At 37.4% G+C, this 22476-nt stretch overlaps 1 protein-coding gene across 2 annotated transcripts in view; it reads right to left on the bottom strand.

Moving 5' to 3' along the window:
• The window catches only part of FGF12 (fibroblast growth factor 12), a 575923-nt gene that overhangs the window by 354044 nt on the left and 199403 nt on the right, over window positions 1-22476 (bottom strand). The window contains exon 1 of one of the 2 annotated variants that reach the window (XM_049775999.1): window positions 1968-2205. The exons of the other annotated variant lie outside the window; for it this stretch is intronic. Coding sequence (XP_049631956.1) covers window positions 1968-2058 — 91 coding nt within the window. The 5' untranslated portion in view covers window positions 2059-2205. Of the gene's footprint in view, window positions 1-1967; window positions 2206-22476 lie in introns of those variants that run through there. 2 annotated transcript variants of the gene reach the window in all.

The raw sequence follows: 22476 nt of genomic DNA, 5'->3' as shown, positions 1-22476 counted from the left end.
CCATAATAATTTACATTTATGCAAAAATTGAGGAACAGCAAGGTCATGCAAATTATCTTTGATAATACAATGAAAAGCCATAATTAAAAAATAGTAATGTAGTTTCCAGAAACTGTCTCTTAGGAATTCTTTATATATTAACTTGGTGAATGGGTGTGAACAAACCATTAATCACTGTTAGTGACTAGGCCGTTTTGCAAAATGTTTCTAGAACATATTCCACAAGTAAAAAGTATATTCCATTAAAGTTGAGTAGTCATCTTTGAATCACATATCACCTCTAAGATTAAATAAACATAGACTAAGCTAAGTCTATCATTATTTCTCTTTTTTTCCTCAAAAGAGAATACTGAGTTTTAAATATTCTTAGTGATTTATTTGAAACTGCTTTATAACTGACTCTAAATTTCATAAACTTTTTAACAATGTATGCTGTGATCACTTCTCTTCGTTAGAATTTGGGAACTGAGTCTGCAGGAAAGTTAAATAAAAATCTTTAGTTTTGCAGAAGAAAGTGCCCTGTCACATACTTGAACATTTTTGGATCTAGGAAACATATCTAGTTAATAACCTTGACACGTTTCATTTAATGTGGATGAGGAAAAGTAAAGTGAGATTACGTACATCTCAATTGATTGTCTGAAATACATAATAGAACATCACAACATTACATATCTTAGATTGTAATGTAGTGACTTGATATCTTTGATCCTGTATAATCCTAGTTCCAACTGTGTACATTACCTTCTTAACTGAACGAAGGTAAAAATAGAACTCATAGTTGACTTAATTTCAAAAGTGTATTTTTCACATGTTACTGATAAACTAACTTGCTATTTTAAATAGTTTATTTTTTCACTGAGACTAATCCTGACCGGAAAGTTGAAGTGTTAGAACGTTTGAATGAAATCTTTAGTTTAAACTTTCCAAACATAATTTTCAAAACTCTAGAAAAGAATGAAAATAGGTACATAACAACTTTTAAACATGAAACGCAGTGATTACTAAACTTCTGAGTAGTAATTATTTGAATTTATGTATTAAACACATCTACAGAGACTCTTGACTAGATACGATCACCTTTCCCCTCTTCACAATCTAATGCCATTTAACAATAACCTAAAAGATGAATCAGAGTTCGGAATAATAATAGACATAAGGACTTCTTAGCGAATTTACACTTTAAAACAATGAGCCATGCAGTAGAAATATCCTTTAACATCGCCCTTACAAAGCTTTCTCAGAAATGAACTTACTTAGTTTCAGCTTAGGCTTTTTTTTTTTTTCTTTTTTAACTTGTGACCATTTGGGGGTTCCCCCCACTCAGTGTCGCAGGTCATTAAAGGAGCCTGGCAGGGTAGCTTTCCTGGGGGACCAGGTTGGTTACACCCAATACTAATTGGCGCTCTCTGGTTTCAGGACTTAGGACAGAAACCGCGAGCTCTCCAGGGCCAAGGCATCCTTGCAACCCTGGCCAAGTGCCTGCCCATCTTTCTTTCAGTCCAAGCAAGAAAAAAAATGAAAATCCCTGCCTTGTCAGCCACCTGTTTAAAGTCCCCTCTCTTGTCGAAGGCAAGAACAACTTCTCCGAGCAGACACCGAGCAACTCTGCTCGCAAGACGCCCGCGCAAGTCACAAGGAAGAGAGCCGCGAGCAAGTGCGAAAGGAGGTCACTTTAAGCACCCCAAGAAAAAAAAGAGAGCCAGGTTTCCAGATTCCGGCTTTCTCCTTTCAAGAGCCATTGACATGTTAAACAAACACGCAGAAACAATGCTAAAAATGAAAATTGAAATAAATCAATCAATAAAGCGTGCAAAAAACACAGACCCAGCGTCAGGGCCACGGTCTCCTGGAAGTAAGGCAGTGCCCTCCTTCCACCAACCCCAGCGCGAATCCCGGGGGCCGGGAGGAGATGAGGGGGGAGCCTGGTGCAGGAATTTCGGGTTTGGGGAAGAACAATCTCTCACCACATAGGCTGTTGCTGGACCTCAAGCTCGTGCCACAGAGACACTGCAGCATATGCACTCCTTTCTTCCAAGAACGCTCCAGAATCTTCATGGAGAGGCGCGAAGGTGGGGTGCGTCCAGTCCCCGCCTACCTCCCGCTAATCGTCCAGCCCAGAGGCGGCCAGCGGGCTGGGCCAGCAGGGTCCCGAGTCCATGGCGCGATGGGTCCCGGGCGCGGAGCACTTTGCACATGGAGCGGGGCAAGGAGCCTGGGCGCGCGGGTCTGGAGCGCGCGTGGCAGGCGGGCGGGCGGGCGGGCTGGCGGGCGAGCGCTGCTGCGGCCGCCGCCGCCGCAGGGAGCAGGAAAGGAAGGGCAGTTCCCTTGGGGATTGGGGGGCAGCCCCCCGGGAAGCCTGAGCAGCAGCTACACCCCAGTGGGGTGACACTTTGGGACTCGGGGCGGAGGACGTCACAACGGGCTGGCGAGTGACCTCTTGCAGGTGTTCTTGCAGGGCTCCTGGAGACCAGGAGGAGGTTCCCGAGCCCGCACCCGGCCTTTGAGATAGGGATTGGGGGGTGCAAGGAACACCCCTTCAGCACCGGGAGGTCCCCAGCTAGGCTCCGGGGCCCCCTGCGGTCCGGGGCTGGCTGGGACTCGGCTGGACCCGCGCTGCACCACCGACTCGTCCGCAAGCAAGGCTGCGTGCGCTCCTGCGGGCTGCGCGCCGGGCCAAGGGCGACCCGGCCCGGCGTGGGAATCCGGCGGAAGGGAAGCGCCCGCAGGAAGGGCCGGACCCGGGAGGCTGCCAGCCGAGCGTCAGAAGCGACTCCAGGGAGCCCCGGGGATGATGCTGGGAAGCTGGGGATGTTGCAAGAGAGAAAGCTCCCGGGGTTGGGGGGTGCGCCCAGGGGAGAGGTGTGTCTAGGACTGGGGAGGAGCTCAGTTTGTTGGGGTGGCCCTGGACACCTGGATGGGCTCTCTGACCTTGAGAAAGTCACTTTCTACCCCGAGGTGACACTTTTGCCTCCTTGGAAAAGCGCCCCTGCAAGGAGGTGGGGTGATGGGGGTGAGTGGGTGCCCAGGGGAGACTCAGTAGCTTTCTTCGTGATGGTTCATCGCGGTGCCTTTGGGCTTAGGGCGCCTGGAAAGGCTTAGCGCAGGTGCAGAGAAAAGGCAGGTGCAGAGGAAGGAGGCGAGAGGGGAAGGCCGGGGTAGCCGGAGGGACAGAGGAGGCAGGCGGGATATTTGAAAACAAAGATGTTCCACTCTGGAGCGAGATATCTAGTAGACTTTCTGCCAACTCACACCAAAGATGACCAGTAAGCTTCCCCGTAATTCTAAAGGACGTGTTTGCTTGTTTGCTTTTTTCTTTGGCTAATTTCCTCCCTCACTCTTTCACTGTTTACCCTGCCTCCTTCCTTTCTTCTTTCCCTCCCACCTCTCTCCTTACTTTTATTCTTTCTGGCTTTTTTCCCTTGCTTTCCTTCCTCATTTCCTCTCTATTCTTACATCTGTGTGTGTGTGTGTGTGTGTGTGTGTGTGTGTGTGTGTGTGTGTGAGAGAGAGAGAGAGAGAGAGAGAGAGAGAGAGAGTCTAACCCTACAGAAAAGCACTCAAAGTTGAAATTATCAGGAATTATATGAACTTAAATCAATTATTGAACCTCTGTGTCTCAGATACTTTATCTCTTATAATAATAATAGTGGCATCTATCAATACACATCACGTTAAGATTTAAAAAACATATTTAGTAAGTACACTAAGAAGTTAACCATTTTTAGCGCCTTCTCTTACTTGGAGATTTTGGGTCACTGACTTTTCAGTGAATACGGTGTCCCTATGTATCTCTGACTGAAAAATTTTGCAAACTAGCTTCCTGGGTTATTGTTATACAGAAATATACATTAAAATATTCCATAACTTGGAACCAATATCTTTATTTTTGTTCCAATTAATGCCCCATAACTACCTAATAGGAGATGTGAAGTTTTCTGCAGGGAAATAAAAAACGTTCTTATCTTCCATTTCCTTTCTCTTCACTAGGCTAATCCTTCAACATTTCTTGTTGTTTCCTAAGTTTAAAGTAGAAGTTTCTTGGAGAGGTTGGGGGGGTTACTTTCGTAAGACCCCTTTACCTCTCAAATTTTGTGAAAATTGGTACATTTTAAATCTTTTTTGTGTACATTCAGCCTTGACTTCATATCCTTTTACTTATTTTTATAACTGGGCACCAGGAAGTTTATACTGGGCAGTTTCAAGGCTCAAGAAAACTGGTACAGGTGCATCTAAGTTCAGTTACTTCACCCAGATATACTTAAATCTTGTTGCTCCACCCAGAAACATCTAAATCCTATTGCTTAGTGAGATGGTCAAGTGTAGGGTCCCAGGACCTGGAATATTTATTAAAACCACAGCATTGTGGTTACTGGATACGGACTAAACCCCCAGACAATCTGAGCAGTGGCCTTCTTTCCGGTCTCTGCGGGAATTAGTGAGAAACTTGGTTCATTTGGGGATTCTACCCAGAGAAATTCCCCATGGAGGTTGAGACAATTATCAAAAGGAAAACATCTAAAAATAGTTCTTCTTCTGTTATGAAGTCAGAGAGCTTTCCATATTCCTCTGTTGCTCTGGAACTCAGTTTCTAGACACATTTCTTTAAGACAATGCTGTGGCTTAAAATGAGGCAAAGAAACAGCACATGAGGACCATGAGCAGAGCAAAAAGGCTCGTGTGATTTACAAATTCACAAGTGCTTAAATAAAGATATTATTATTATTATTTAAAAAAAAACCCTCTAAGACTACCCAAGCATCAAATTTCCTTTCTATGAGCCTCTACCTGATAGGACTGTTGCCAGAATTCAATGAGGCTGAACAAGTTAAAGTGCTTTAAAGATTCTAATTATCTGCTTAAGATAAAGTGCTATTATTACCAGCTTCCTGGGGGTTCTAGGTGTTCTTTAATGGTCCAACATAGTGGCTCATTTATTTGATAATCAGAAAGGCTTATATGAGAATCTTCTGTGTCCTAGACATGATTTGATTTTGCCTCTTTAGAAGGCAAAAGAGGAGCCCACCCACAACAATTAATATGCACATGACCTTCTGTCTTGCTTAAATGGCCATTTTGGTGAAGGTCAAATGCATTCATTGCAAAGAAAATGTATCACCTCGAATATATCCATCGCAAAGAAAATGTTTTAGAGCTTGAAATGTTTGAGATCTCATATTTCTAGAAATGGTGTTGTTACTAAAAACTCAAATACTTTGATTAAAATAGTTTAAAAAAGAATTGGTGATAAGAATTTTATTACATACTTTAAAAAAAGTGATTCAAGAGATGTAAGAGATAGATAGTACAGAGGTTAAGGGCATTTACTTTGCAGATACACACAGCTGATCCTGGTTTAACCCCCAGAACTACCAGGAGCAATCTTTAAACATAGAGCTGAAGTAAGCCATGAACACTTACGAGCAATCTTTAAACATAGAGCTGAAGTAAGCCATGAACACTTACAGAAACTCAAATCCCCCCGCCACATTTTTTAAATTTGAAGATGCTTAATTTTATTAGGATGTAATATGCATGATTCTTAAGCTATTCCTAAGTTCCACAATATAAAAGTAATTTTGACAAAGTAGTTTGAGCATTATGTGAGTATATGTATTTTCATATAACACCACGTTTTTAAAAAAGACCAAACTAAATGAGCTGGAGCAGCTGTACATTGGTTAGGGCCTTTGTCTTGCAAGTAGCTAATCCAAGATAGAGTCTCATTACCCCCAGATTTTTCCTGAGCTCAGAACCAGGAATGTGTTCTCAGCACAGTGGCATGTAACTTAAACACAACAACAACAAAAATCAAAATAATAGGGTAGGTAATTAGAAATTAAGAAGATGGGGGCCGGAGAGATAGCACAGCGGTGTTTGCCTTGCAAGCAGCAGATCCAGGACCCAAGGTGGTTGGTTCGTCCCATATGGTCCCCTGTGCCTGTCAGGAGCTATTTCTGAGCAGATAAGCCAGGAGTAACCCCTGAGCACAGCAGGGTGTGGCCCAAAAACAAAAAACAAAAAATTAAGAAGATGAGTTGTCCTTAGAGAGTGGACAGGGAAGCAAGTAAAAATAAAAATAACAGTTCAGAAAGCATAATGAAAGTAAAATTTATTTAAGAAAGCTAAGTTTTACAAAACCAGTCAAATAGCTTAAAAGTCTGAAGTCCATGCCTGGCATACACTGGGTTCTGGGTTTGTTACCCAACACTGCAGTGACCTCGGTGTAAAAACTGAGGTTTGCTGTTAAAGCTGCATCTTTAAAATAGACTCAACATTTGATCAAGCATAAATGTACAGGTAGTTTTGTTAGAAAGTGCCAAATATCTTTTCAAAATGCTTGTAGATTTAAATTTTTAACAAAAAATATATGAAGCTGCTTTTGTTTCCCCATGGTCTCATCATTTTCTTTTCATTGCTGTCAACTTGATGATAACAGCCATTTTAATTTGCATGTTTCTACATTGTTCCAACTGTTTGAGAGCTTATTTTGGGGGTAATTACCTGTCCCTATTATTTTCCTATTGGAGAAAGATAAAAAAAATCTTTTTATAAAGTCTAATATTTGCCATCAGAGAATGTATGGAAAGTAATTTTAATTTTAATATTTTTTGAGATAGTAGTTGAGAAAAAATCATATCATTGGAAAAAAGTATACAGTTTCAATGAAACATATAATCTAGACACTCATTCACTCATTCATTTACCTTCTCACAAATATTTAGACTCTAACTCATTGTACCCCAAAACCAGCAAGAGAAGAAAAAGGAGAAAAGCAAGTAAGATAAAATGTAAGCAAAACACATCTTTGTAGTACTATGAGTACTTTCCAGCTCAATGGAGGTACAAATAAAAGAAAAAATACTCTATTCTTTGAGGGCAAGTGAGCAGTCAGGAAAACTCTTTACATGAGTCCAGAGATGGTGTAGCAGGAGAGAGTTTGCCTTGCACGTGCCTGACCCAGAACAGACCACGGCTTGATCCCCCAGCGTCCCATATGGTCTCCTGAGCCAGAAGTGATTTCTGAGCGCATAACTAGGAGTAACCCCTGAGTGTTAATGGGTGTGGCCCAAAATCAAAAATAAACAAATAAATAAATGAAAATAAATAAAAAGAAAAACTCTTTGCTTGCCTTTTGAAATCTGAAGTAGGTACCTCACATTTGAAAGCATAATTGCCCTATGCTTAATAAAGTATATTCCCTAGTTACTGGTTAAATTTAAAAGTTCCTGAACTTAGGAACAAACCTTGATTCTGGAAAGAAACTGTGCCATATTTCATACTACATACTTTACCTCTAACCTGTCTTACAACCTATCACATCACTATTAACTGAAAGATGGTAATGCTCACTTAGTAGAGATATATCTTAATTTACTAGCCTCAAAAAAAGGGGAGGATGGGCCGGGCGGTGGCGCTAAAGGTAAGGTGCCTGCCTTGCCTGTGCTAGCCTTGGACGGACCGCGGTTCGATCCCCCGGTGTCCCATATGGTCCCCCAAGCCAGGAGCAACTTCTGAGCACATAGCCAGGAGTAACCCCTGAGCGTTACCGGGTGTGGCCCAAAAACCAAAAAAAAAAAAAAAAAAAAAAAAAAAAAGGGGGAGGAGAGTTTTGCATTTTGCATTGGTTTTTTTTTCATCAAATATCCTTAGTTCAGGCAAATGAATAGGACTTCTATATATTTTTCTCCAGTATTTCTGACTCCCTGAATTACAATGTTTATATAAAAACTGCTTAACCAGCTGCTGTTTAAGTTGGACATTTTACTTCTCTTCTAATAACAATAGCTGTTGTTTTGAGCAAACACTGAGACTATCTTCTAAAAGAAACCTAAAGATGAACTATTTGAAGATAAAATTTGTAAAGTCAGTCTTCCTTCCATTTTCTACCACATGCTTCATATCGTCACTAACACCTCAAGCTGAGGAATATAAGTGCTTATGCTGGGAAGAGGTGTTAACATGATGCCCACTAGATGGGAGAGTGTTTATTGCCTTTTCCTTGATGTTTGTTTGTTTTTAATTCAAGATATTACCTAGACACAGCATTAGAGCTGCATTCTAGATTAGTACATATCAATAAATGCCACCTTGGCATTTCAATAATTAATAGATTCAACAGACAAAAGCACCAACACTGAAGGTAAAGGAAAGCCTATACTAGGTTTTTGGCTGTTTTTAAAATATACCTGCATATAAGAGATATAGGAAAGTAGGGCACATGGCCTTGCCAGTTTCAATTCATGGTACCAAATCCCACATGAATGTCCCTGATACAGAACCAGGAGTAAGCACTGAGCATCTGTGGATGGGGCTCAATGGCCCCATCCTATCCCAACTCTATCAAAAAAAGTATATGGATATAGAGAAAAAAAGACTGAATGTACATCTACAAAAACATGCTAGTAGTTGTACCTCAGTAATTATTTGAGTGGGTGATTGATGGTTGAGATACAGTGGAAGATATATATATATATATATATATATATATATATATATATACAGAGCATAAACTAGTAAGTGGACATTCTGAGCATAATGAATTCATGTAAATCCCATAGCATCTCTAGCAATCTGTTTTTATTTATACATATGAAAACAATGTTACATCAGAAAAAATGATTAACTGAAGTGCAGTACCAGTGAAATGTTCAAACATAAAAAATAATCACTAATTTGCATTGCTGCATGTATGTACTTTTACATTTTTCTACAATTAATGTTGAATATCTTTAAAAGTTAGTGGTAAGTATGGTTTGTTTTTGAAAATATTTTATTTTTGTTTCTGAAAGTGATTGTAAATCAAGAAGCTGTCAACCATTCAAACTATAACTTGAGGCTGCAGAATTTGGAAAAAGAAAAAAGCTTTCGTCATAACTAATAGACAGGCTTCATTGTTAGGATCTATTGAGGGATGTAAAATGTCTGTAAACATGCTGACTTTATTCAAAATTCTTCTGAAAGCCAACAACATTTTCTAAGAAGAATAAAATATCAAATAGATTGAATATGCTGATTCCCTGAACAGACCTCTAAGAATTGGAAATAACATTTCTAGGAAGTAGCTTTAGTAAAATATTCTAAAAGCAACTACCAAACATTCATTTTAAAAATATACCAATTCAAGTTATAGTTTATATGTCTCTCAAAACTCATTTTAAAGAAATGAAAATAAAATGTACATTATTTGTGGGGTCGTAGAATCAGTCTGTGTAGAGTCAATCACAAGCACAAGTGAAAAAGTGAGAGATAAGCTGTCTGGGCATTTTAAGAAAAGAAAGAAGAAATGGGCTTATTTCAGAAATGATTTCCTAAATCTTAACGTTTGTTATGTTTCTAAAGACTGGAATGCCACTACATGCACACACATACACATACGACCACCACTACAAACAACATATTAAATGTTTTGATTATCACATTAGCCTAGTTAGCATTATGTTACGTTTAAGAAAATGTGAGAAAGTAAAATAAATGACTGATTCTTGTGATTTTGGTTGTGTATTTTTCTTTTAGGTAACAACTTTTACATTTTTTTCAAAGTGTACTAACTTAGGGACATCAAAATTCAGACCCTATTTACATGGTATAAAGCTTGCTTAGCAAGCTGCAAACACAATCTTAAATTGCTTTCTCTAGAATTCTATTTCTCCCACACACCATGCCAGGAAGCAAATGATGGATACAAATATTGACTTTCATCTTATCATTATTATACTCAAAGAAAGATACCCCAGACTTTGTAATCGCATGGAGGTCAGAGGTAAAGCACATGCTCAAGAATACAAACTAAATTTTGAGTAAATATTGTTGAAGTCCCATAACTTTGTCATTTACAATGCTTCTTTGAAGCCTAACATAGACCTCTCTATATTTTAAACTTGCTATATGTCATTATGATATTTCCTGGTCGTGATTTCTATATTATCATCTCACCTACAGTTATTTTATTTCCACATGGCCATGTCTGGAATACTCTAAACTAGATGTGTATTACAATTCTGGTTTGGGGTGTTTAAGATGGTATTTTTTAGAATTGTAAAATTACAAAATACATTATTTGCAAAAATTTGGTATGTTGGACAGCAGATGTAATGATTGACATTCTGCAGTAACACCTAAAAAGTATTTCATAAATTAAAATTATAAATAGTCCTGGGTCAGTTTAGATCAAGTTGTGCCACTAAGCAAGTTTGCTGCAAATCTAAGGTGGAGGGCTGGTTAGGAGGAAACACTACTTTTCAGAACCAGTTAGATTTAGAAAATAGAAACTAGATTGTGAGACTGTACTTTACTGTAATAGTGACTATAATTTTTGAGACTCTATTTTTTTTCTTTAACCAAGAATGTCATTGACATATCTTCTAGTTTATTTATTAAGTTTCTTACACTCCAGTTAAAGTATCAACTCTCCTATAGGTTTGAAGTTAGAGTGCCCAGACTTTCTCTGGTGTCTGCATATTTATGTCTTCATATAAATTAGTGAGAAATTCATTTTTATTTGAGTTGTTTTGTTTCCTGGCCACATTCACCAATTCTCAGATACCAGACCTGTCAGGGCAAGGGGACCATATGGCATCCTAGTGATTGAACCCGGTTGCACAAGTCAAGTGTTCTTTTAAATGATAATATAGTCATATCATTCTGGTCTCTAGATTAGTAAGATAGTTGTAAAGGAATAGTCTTAGTCTGCTTTATATTTGCATGTTTGGCAGTGCATTTTCTTAAAAAGAAAAAAAAGTAACAACTCTTTGTCAGAATTTTGTCAGAAGACAAAAATACAAACTGAATAAACAGAAGCAATCAGTGTTATCTCTCTATTTTGGTGAAGTGACAAACTTTAGTTTTTATGCAGTCAGGATCTAACTTTTGTTTTGGCTGTGGGGTTGCACGATTGGCTGTGCTCAGGGATTACTTTGCACTCAGAAATTATTCCTGGCAGTGATCAGGGGATGATACGAGTTGCCTGGTTTTGAATCTAGGTCTGTGGTGTGCCAGGGCACAGACTAGCAGCTGGACTATCATTCTGGCCCCAGGATCTATCAAATATTTTCTATTGCTACTAAGAAAAATTAAATGTAGTAAAATTACTAGCTTTCTATACAAGTTCTCAAGTTCCATGCTCTGAGCATACTCTACTTTCCTTTTAGTTCAGTTAGTATCTAGGAAATATGAAATCAAAGCTACTTTTTTCTTTTTTTTTTTTTTTTTTTTTTTTTTTTGGTTTTTGGGCCACACCCGGCACTGCTCAGGGGTTACTCCTGGCTGTCTGCTCAGAAATAGCTCCTGGCAGGCACGGGGGACCATATGGGACACCGGGATTCGAACCAACCACCTTTGGTCCTGGATCGGCTGCTTGCAATGCAAACACCGCTGTGCTATCTCTCCGGGCCCTACTTTTTTCTTATATCTCAATTTTTAATCTTTTCTAACCATTTGCAAATATTTGTACTATTTGGCAATGCTTATATGAAGCACCTGGGTAGATTTTGAGTGTGTCTTATTTTGCATTATGTACTTATAATGTTCTTAGTAGAAAATAAAAAATTGCTGAATTAAAAGCATATAAACAAATAATTTTGAATAAAGATCAATTATTCTAATTATATATAGGTAAATAAAATTTATCTTTTCTTATTAGTGACTAGAGGATATATATTCAAATGTTTTTAAGTTACATTAAAAATAATATAGTTCATTTTGGCTGGGGGGCAGGGGGGGAAATAATATAGTTCATTTTAATTCAACATTTACATCCAACCTTAACTTTTTACTTTATGATTCTTGTGATCTTATAATTTAATTTTATAATTTGAGAAGTGGTATTTCTACTTCTTTTGTTAAAAATCCACCAGTAAAATATTTATTTGTAGCAAACAAAAGATGAACAAAATACTTTCTGTAATGAGGTTGAATGTTAGGTATATTTTTAATTATTAGGATTTAATTATAATGGTGTATAATTGATAATACTAAATTATAGTTTAATTATAAAGGTAAATTAAATTACAATTACAAAATTTACTATGATATGTTATAAATTGGCTTCTATATTTGGCATTTATCTTCAAATGGGACATTTATCAAGTAGTATATTGATAAATGCTATTTAGCTATTTTATCCATCTATTGTCTACCTACCCACCATCTATCCATTCTGCACTCAATCATTGCTATACACTAAATCATTCATTCAAACATTTGTAAGGAAAAATTTGGCATAAATTCCAATGTATTTCTAAGGAATACACTATAACTAAATAAAAAATGTTTTTTTTTCTTATGAAAGCAAGTTTATTGCATTAGAAAATGTTTAGAGAGGCCATAGAAAAGCTTGGTAGTAAAACTTAAAAAAATAAAATTAGGCTAGCTATTAAAATGAGAATTTGAGTTCTTGGGACCATCTAGAAAAGACTATGAAAAATAGAATCTAGGAGCCGGAGAGATAGCATGGAGATAGGCATTAGCCTTGCATGCAGAAAGATGGTGGTTCAAATCTCGTTATCCCATATGGTCCCCTGAGGCTGCCAGGAGCTATTTTTGAGTGTAGAGCCAGGGGTACCCCCTGAGCGCTGCTGGCTGTGACCCCCCCCCCAAAAAAAAATAGAATCTAAAATGTTTAAAGGGATAGGAATTTATTTTTAAATAGAGATAACCAAAAATCTCAATACCAAAATAATTTGACAGAAATTTCATTTAGAGTCAAAGATTACTATAAAAGTACAAATTCACTTCATATTTTTAATAAATTCATGGAATTAATTGAGTGAGGATAATTTAATCTTTCAAAATTAAGGAGAATTAAATAAATCTTATCTAGGTCATAACTTCCACAATAACTTTTGTTCTATAATTAAAATATGTAACATAACATACACATTTATTTTTTGGAGGACCACACCCGGTGACACTGAGGGGTTACTCCTGGCTATGCACTCAGAAATCGCTCCTGGTTTGGGGGACCATATGAGATGCTGGGGGATTGAACAGAAGTCCGTCCTAGGCTAGCATGGGCAAGGTAGATGCCTTACTTCTTGCGCCACCACTCCAGCCCCCACATACACATATTTGTATGTAAAAATTGTACACACTAAGTTCAGTAACCCTGAATTTGTAACATATATATATATATAGATATATATATATAAACCTGAAAGAATACAAAAAAGTGTAAAAAGGGGAAGAAAATATATTTTCATTACTAGACTTCCTGTAATAAAATCATAGTAAAAATTTTTGAATATCTTATTTATATACTATAATGATTAATTTTTTTAAAAAAATCATACTTATATGTACATATCAGATATAGTATAGATTTTTCCAGACTATAACATTATAAGGACCCACAAATATTTTGATTACTGATTGCTTTTAAAAGTTATATTTAGGGGCCGGAGAGGTGGCACTAGAGGCAAGGTTTTGCTTTGCAAGCACTAACCAAGGATCCTAGTACCGCGGTTCGATCCCCTGGCATCCCATATGGTCTCCCCAAGCCAGGGGCAATTTCTGAGCACTTAGCCAGGAGTAACCCCTGAGCATCGAACGGGTGTAGACCCCCCAAAAATTATTTTAAACAGAACAGAATGTTTTATGAGTTTATTCTTCTTTCATAGATTATTTCTCTGACCACATGTGGTAATATTTGATAGTGTTTTATTTGCAGTAAAACTTCAACAATCTGCTCAAGTCCTGTGAAGCCTTATCAATTAAGTTAATGTAATATTATAAATCTCTTGTTGGGCATTTCAGCTATGTTCTTAGAGTATCACAAGGAGTAGATTCCCATATAAAGAAAATATTTCCTTTTCTCATCATAAGCAACAATTTGTCATTCATTCAAGTGTTATCATAAGGTGATAGCAATTCAGCAGTACCTTCTGGCTCTATTTCTAATTATAGATCTCTTGCTATTTCCACCACTTTGGCAAGTACTTCCTCCAGTGAAAACTTTAGTCTCTCAGAGTTGTCAACTATGGTTGAAACCAACTCCTTTCAAGGCCCTGTTAATATTGGTGTTTTATTTTATTTTATTTTATTTTTTATGGGATGCCAAAAATCTAACCTGAGTCCCTCCTGGGTCTATCACAAGCAAGGCAAACCCCCTACCGATGTGCTATCTCTCCCACCCCTCCTTTTTTTTGTCTTCTTTTTTTTTAATAATTTCTATTGTGACCAAAGTGAGTTACAAATCTTTCACAGTAATATTTTAGGTACATAATCAGGGGGATTCCCACCACCAATGGTGTAGAGGCAAAACAAGGGAATAAGCAGTATCAAACAATGACAAGCCCTTGGTCCACTGAATTACAGAACTGAGAATAATAAATGGAGTGAGTGAAGAAATGGGTAGATGAGGTAGACTGGAAATAATAGGAGGACATTTATGGAGGTTCTTGTACACAAACAACAAAGTGTTGTTGATGGGAGGAAGTGATGTACATCAAAAGTCATAAACATTAACACTATTTTAAACCTGTGACCTAAATATAAAAGTAAGAGGAACAAAAGTGAAAGAAAAATAAGCATAAAAATATTAAAAAATTAAATAAAAATCTGTATCGCTTAGGCCAAGGGAATTCCCTTTCTAATCTCCCCAATATTTACTATACCTATGCAAGAAAAAAAATAATAAAAGAGAAGCACAAAATTTTTTTAAGTTTTCTTTTTTTTTGTGGGGGGATGTTTGGGCCACACCATTTGATGCTCAGGGGTTACTCCTGGCTAAGCGCTCAGAAATTGCCCCTGGCTGGGGGAACCATATGGAACACCGGGAGATCAAACCGTGGTCTTTCCTTGCCTAGTGCTTGCAAGGCAGACACCTTACCTCTAGAGCCACCTCGCAGGCCCCTTTTTAAGTTTTCTTATTGTTGTTGTTTGTTGCTGCTTTTTTTTTCTTTTGGGCTTTGTTTTGTTTTTTATTTCAGAACCGTGGTTATTGTATGGCTGTTGTCTATATTGCTCTGGTGCTTTTTGAGTTTTTTTGTTTAATTTTTTTTTATCTTTTATTTTATTTTTAATTTTTTGTACTGTTATGTTTTTCTTCCTCTTCCCTCTTTGCTCTTATCCTCTAGAAGGACTCCTCTCATTTTTGCTTGTTCAATTTTTTGCCCCATTTTTTTATTATTATTATTATTATTATTATTATTATTTATCTCTTTCCTATTATTTATTATCTCTTTCCTTCAAACAGAACCATACAACTTGCTCTGCCTCACAAATGGAGCGGGAAATAATATAGGGTACCAAGACCAAACAGTCACATGAACATTAAGTAGAAATAAAAAAAAAAGGTTCAAACTTAAGCACCAAATCCAAAGCCAATGACAACAGAAGCGATACCCAATTTACAACTTACTAGACACAGAGAGGACCACCTATATTAGCAGCCTGGCTTTTTTTTATTTCTACTTAATGTTCAAATTAAGCAACAAATGAAGTAGTGTTATCCACAATGTACTCTAATAACATGAAAATGTTTAGGGACCATAGAGATAGTATGGTAGCTAATGTTCCTACCTTTTATCCGGCCAATCTAGATTTGACCCCCAGCACTTAGATGGCCTCTTGAACCCTGCCATGAGTGACTCTTGAGTGCAGAGTCAGGACCAAGCCCTGAACATTGCAAGGTAGTGGGAAGATGCAAAAAAGGGAGGAGGTGAAAGAATCAGAGGAGGAGGAGGCGAGAGAAAGAGTAAGGAAAAGAGGAAGAGAAGGGGCTGAAGGAGACAAATGTGGAGGAGAAGGTAAAGAAGTAGAAGAAGAAAAAGATGGAGAAAGAGAAAGAGAAGGAGGAAGAAGAGGAAGAAAAAAGAAGAAGAAGAAGAAGAAAAGAAGAAGAAGAAGAAGAAGAAGAAGAAGAAGAAGAAGAAGAAGAAGAAGAAGAAGAAGAAGAAGAAGAAGAAGAAGAAGAAGAAGAAGAAAGCTTCTATAAGTACTCTTTAGAAATGTCCAAATATCCTGTAAAACTACATAGATACAAAGAAAATGTATAATGGCTATATAGCTATTATTGTTCTTGTGAACTTAATATGGAAGCTCTGGGTGAATGAGAGTCAATTGACAACAACAGTTGAGCAAGAAATGTTTTTGTCCTGGGGCAAATGTACCACACTGACTTCTAACTTAATAAATAAACCTTACTTATAATGAGTTAATCATTATGAATCAAAGACTTCCTTGTAATTCCCAATGTAACTAAACTGTGTTCCTAATTTCCTAGTTTACTATTTTCTTAGTAAATTTACTCTTTTCTTAGTAAACTTTGAGTTTTCTTTACTGTACTAATTTAGATTAAGTTTCAGTTAATTAATCAGGATCATACTTTGTAATAGGCTTAAGTATGCACAAAGGAATAGTATAATTAAAACATCTTGGTAATTACATAAATAATAGCTTCATTGTGAAAAGTTGACCACATGGAAGTATTAGATTCTAGACAGCATATTGAATACAAAATATCCCAAAATCAAAATCAAGAGGAAATATTTTTCAACATATGATTCTTCAAAGTATTTTTGAGGTTTATAAGATGAGCCACTGACATAAGATTTAATCTTTGCTTTGACCAGAGCTGCCTCTGGCCAATTACTGCCACTGGTAACTACTGGTCCCTGAAGTTTACCAGTAATTTACTTCTCTGTAGTTCCTTTCCTTCATTACATGCTAGGAAAGAACACTATTTCTTAATAACACTATTCAAATGTTAGCTACATATTTACTAGAAGGTTCTAAATGTAGGTGAATAGAACCAGAAATAGAGTAAAACAGACAGAGAGACAGACAGACACATACACACACAAGCAAAGAAATGTCCAGATTACAGGACTTGGGTATAACATTTCTAGCTTTATTACTAAGTAATTTTTGTTTTGTTTTGTGCTACACTTGGTAGTGCTCAGGGGTTACTCCTGGTTTTGTGCTCAGAAATCACTCCTGAAAGTGATTTCAGGGGGTCTATATGGGATGCCTAGAATAAAACCTGGGTTGGCCTCATGCAAGACAAAAGCCCTATCCCATACCCTCTGGTCCCCTAAGTGAATTATTTTTAATGACACCCAAAAACAGGCCCATTTTATTTTCTGTGTTAAGCAAAGGATGTAGGTGATAATACATTGAGAGACCTTAGAGATCTTTACAACTCGACTGGTACTAGAGATAACATTAAGCAATTTAAAGGCTGGAATGCAGTGAGAATTGATACGCATATTTAAGAAAAATATGTGGAAATATTTTTAATTTTCTAGTTTAATAATATTATGATTGGGATCAGGAGACATTATACTCATTAGGGCCCATATCTGCAAGCACCTAATATAGGTTTGATTCTTAGCAACACATGGCAACCCCAACTTTACTGTGTACAGAATGGATCTGGAGGTCCTTAGCACTGGGAAGTGACAAGGGTAGTCTGAGTAATCCCCATAACTGTTGGTCTTAGCAGGATATCTCAGAACCTTTCCATTAAACTGCCTGCCTGAGAATCACTGATGGTATCCAAGGCCTCTTATGTCCCTCATGGAAACTTCCCTCCTACCTCACCCCCCAACAAAACAGACTATTTCATATATCACTCAATTTAATGTCTTCAATGTAAAAATAGAGTAAACTGAGGCCCAGAACATAAAGTAAATCATTCAAGACAGTTAACTTTTATAACAACATAATGAACTATTTGGATAAACTTACAGGCCTTTTTTTTTTTCTAAATCTCTTCCTAAAGATTTCACTTTATGGTTTCCAATCTATTGACCAACTGTTATGACTTTTCACCTGTATTTTCCTGGGTTTAGCCATGACTCATTTACACTATCTAAAAAAAAATAAGAAAAGGGTCAATTGACTTATCAATGTATATATTAGTCAGATTTTGAGCATTATAATTAATTCTTTTTGTTTTTGTTTTGGGTCTACACCAGGTTGGTGTTCAGGGGTTACCCTTGGCTTTGTGCTGAGGAATCACTCCTTCTAGCTGGCTCACTCAGGGGACCTAAGGAGGTGCTGGAGATTGAACTTAGGTTAGCTTTTTGCAAGGCAAGAACCCAACCTGCTGTACTATCTCTTATTATTAATTCAGATAATAGCTACTCTCTAATAATGCCACCCTTTGTACTGAATGTTGACAAATTGAAAGACATGCATGCATACACTAAATGGTAATGAAACACATGTAATGACCTTCTTACTCATCAATAACAACAAATAATATATTTTTAAGACTGGCACTATTAAACTCAAAATCAGGGAGAAAAAAGAGTTTGTGTATCTGATTTATAATATGTTCCTTTGACAAAAGATGATTTAAACTTAGAAAAGATCTACTTGGTTTATTTCCAGGAAAAGGGAAGCCTTTAGTCATTATTGCTTCCATTAAAATTTTTATGAAGCCTTTCTTAGTCTGTGCTTTCCTACTAGAAACCACTGCTATTTTTTCTTAAGAGGCATTAAAGTGTGTATTTTAGGTTAATGCTTTCCTCAAGTTTATTAGGCTAGCAGTACCAGTAGTAGGGTAGGGTAGAAACATGGATTTTTTTTGTTAATATTTTAGTTGATGCATTTTTTTCTGCCAGCATTAACATTGTTGAGATGGAAATTCTCTATTGCCATTTTTAATAATATCTTTATTTAAACACCTTGATTACAAACATGATTGTGGTTTAGGTTTCAGTCATGTAAAGAATACCCCCCTTCACCAGTGCAACATTCTCACCACCAATGTCCCAAATCTCCCTCCACCTCACCCCACCCCCACCTTACTCTACACAGGCTTTCCACTTCCCTCATTCATTCACATGGTTATGATAGTTCTCAGTGTAGTTATTTCTCTAACTGCACTCACCACTCTTTGTGGTGAGCTTCATGAAGTGAGCTGGAACTTCCAGCCCTCCTCTCTTTGTCTTTGAAGATTGTTGCAAAAATGTCTTTTATTTTTCTTAAAACCCATAGATGAGTGAGATTATTCTGCATCTATCTCTCTCCCTCTGACTTATTTTATCTGGATTTTTATTATGTCAAAATAATAGAAAAATGCTAATTTAGGGTTTTCTACAATAAAATATGTGTCTCAAGGGACACATTATTATATATATTTATAATAAAAACTGATCAAAATGTCTGACAAGAAATCATCAAGAGTTAACAATAGTAACTATAATGAAGATAAAGATAAGAGAATAAAATGTGGGCACTTAGAAAGAAAAGAATCTAAAATTAATAAAAATATATGTATCTATAAACTAATTTACTTACAATAAATGGACAATTTACAATATAAAGTGATTTTTATCTACTGCAAATGATAGGAGGATAAGATCATATTTGAAATAAAGATAAGAAATCTATCATATTAATATACTTTGGTAGTATATTGTGTTTACTATGTCATAAAAAATGAAGAGGGCTTGCTTTTATTTATTTATTTTTAATTTTTTAATTTTTTGGTCTTTGGGCCACACCCAGTGATGCTCAGGGGTTACTCCTGGCTATGCACTCAGAAATTGCTCCTGGCTTGGGAGACCATATGGTATGCCAGAGAATCGAACCACAGTCTGTCCCAGGTTAGTGTGTGCAAGGCAAACACCCTATTGCTTGCACCACTGCTCCAGCCCCATTGCTTTTTAAGAGAATAAATAATTCTGAGAGACATTATAAGAGACAAATGTTTCCTTGTGTGAGGTTAGCCATGTTTTGAATCCCCAGCACCACATATGGTCTACAGAGCAGCACTAGGAGTGATCCCTAAGCAAAGAGCCAGGAGTAAATCCTAGGCACCACTAAAGAGAAGGAAAATAAAGAAAAAAGAGAAAAAAGAAAATGAGAGTGAATTTTTTTTTAAATTCCTAGTTTAATAATATTAAGGCTGGGGTCAGGAGACATTATAGTCATTAGGACTCATCTGGTGAGCCCTTCATCGAGGTTTAAATCCTGGCAACATGTGGCCACATATTTAAGGAAGGAGGAAGTTGAGGAACACCTTTGTCTTAGGCTAATAGCTGGGTGTCATTCTACAATTCTATCCTTTGGGTTTAAAACAAAATTAAAAAGGGGAGAAAGTAACAAAATTTTTATTCTACTTTTCTCTGCCAGAAGCAGGAACCCCAGAGCAGAACTTATAAAAGTGGTTGTTATATTGTAAAAGTTGACTGTAATAGCATCAACGTTTAAATTGTATATATACATCATTTTTAAAACAATCAGCTCTTTTCCTATCTTTGTCTTACACATATCACAATTTTTTCATAAACTTCTCTGAACATAAATATTAGAACCTTTCTGCAGAAAAACTTAATTTGAAAAGTCTTAAAATATTATTTTTGTTTTTGTTTTTGTTTTTGGTCCATACCTGTTGATTCTCAGGGGTTACTACTGGCTATGCACTCAGAAATTGCTCCTGGCTAGGGAGACCACATGGGAGGCTGGGTCAGCAGAGTGCAAGGCAAACGCCCTACCACTGCGCTATTGCTCTGGCCCATAAACATTCTTAAAATATTCTTACAACCAGCACTGTAATACTAGTCCAGAACATCTGGGTTCCTTTTCATAAACTTCCCTAAATTAAAATCAAAAGAACATTTCTCTGTGTGTGTGTGTGTGTGTGTGTGTGTATGGGGGGGTATTTTCTGGACTATAAGATGACATTTTATCCCATGAAAAACTTCTTAAAAGTTGGGGTTCGTCTTATATGCTGGTATACAGAATGCTGAAACTTACTCCAGCTTCAGGGATGAGTGATCCGCCCCCCTCTTACTGCTGCATCCCATCCAGCTGCCAGGCATCATCACTCAGTCCTCTGCTTGTCCTGATTCATCTTTCAAGGCACATAGAGGAGCTGAGTTACCGAGCACCGCATCTCATCAGCTGCCCGGTGTCATCGTTGGTATGCAGCTTTCCAGTGCTCAGTCCTCTGCTTGTTCTGATTCATCTTTCAGGGCACACAGAGGAACTGAGTTAGCAAGCACTGCATCTCATCCAGCGGACAGATATGCGGCTTTCTGGTGCTCAGTCCTCTGTTCATCTTTTACAGGAGGAGGAGCTCTGATTCTCTCTAGCTGTCCTATTAATCACTGCACCCAGCCAGCTGTTCTTGGAGGAGTCCCCTCTCCCTGCTCTCAATGTAGAGCACAGTTAAAACATCACAGTCACTCACTGCAAATGACAAACGTAAAATGATTGTTGGCACTCCAAAGTTTAGCTTTATTAAATGTATACTGTTAACCTTTGAGGGTTCTATTTTTTCTCTTATGTTCTTTAATTTTCATTTGGTGTGTGTTAAAAGAGAGGTAGTTTTATATAGGAATATAGCCCAAGCCCTATATTTTAACAGGAAAAGTAGAGGGTCATCTTATATGTTCCAGTCATCTTCTATGCCAGAAATATGGTAGTTTGAAAATAAACTTGCTAACATATTCTTATAATCAGCTATGATAAGAGTCTATATATCAAAGTTTCTTTTACATGACTTTTGTGGACAAAGATATTAGAAATTTTGTTCAGACACAATTTTGAGAATAAGTTGCTAAATAATATACACAATCAAACATCACAGCAAATGCGAAACATTCACTAAGATAGCAGAGCTATTAAAATCTAATGTTATGCATTTCCCTGGAATTGTACAAACTAATATTAAACCACTAAAGTTGGATACATAATTTTATGTTTGTAGTAAGGCTTAGAACAAGAGTAGCATTAAGTCCATAAGATAGAACACATTTAACCATAACACAGTTTAACCAGAAATATAATGACTGATGCAAATAGGATTGAGAGGTTAATCTAGGAGGAAATTTCAGGAGGTTCTAAAAGCTGAGATTTTTTTGGCTTGGCCTGTATCCACCACCTTCTCCTCCATCTTCTCTATCTTCTTTTGTGGTAGGATACTGAGGTCATTTGGTCAAGAAAGAGAAAGGCCTTTGGATTTTAGGCTGGAATCTAGGTGGGGATCGTGTTCATCTCCCTGCTGTTGGTTCTCTCAAATGGAGCTACCTCTTTAGCTTCTACTCCATCAGTGACCTCAATAAGCTTCTGCAAGTTGGGGGCTTTCGTCCTCTCACAAAGCAGTAGAATAGTGTTGGTGAGCCTCAACCCTAGGATGCTGCTCAGAGTCTTCAGCTCTTTCCCCTTCGTTGCCTTCTGTTCAACTTGAAGGGGCCTCTGCCATATTCAGAACAGGGGTCATGGGCATAGATGTTCCATTAATGGTCACTGGAACTCAGTCTGGTTTTAGGAGGCTATGATAGTAACTAACTATCACTGGGATCTTTTTGGGTCCCTGGGTTCTGGGTTCAAGTGCCAGTTGAAGCAGAGGCCTCATGCCCCAAATTCAAGGTGGGTCTGCAAGCAGACTCTAATACAGGAAATAATCCACACATGATTAAGGGAATAAAATAGTTTCATTACTCCCACATGCAAGCTTTCCATTCCTAGGAAGCAGATACCTCAGCCACAGAGGCTTTAAGCTCATCCTCCAGCCAAACT

The sequence above is a fragment of the Suncus etruscus genome, chromosome 6, assembly GCF_024139225.1.
Source record: "Suncus etruscus isolate mSunEtr1 chromosome 6, mSunEtr1.pri.cur, whole genome shotgun sequence".
In the NCBI taxonomy this organism is placed as follows: domain Eukaryota; kingdom Metazoa; phylum Chordata; class Mammalia; order Eulipotyphla; family Soricidae; genus Suncus; species Suncus etruscus.
The sequence above is the reverse complement of the archived record's forward strand: the minus strand, read 5'-3'. Positions and strand labels throughout refer to the sequence as shown.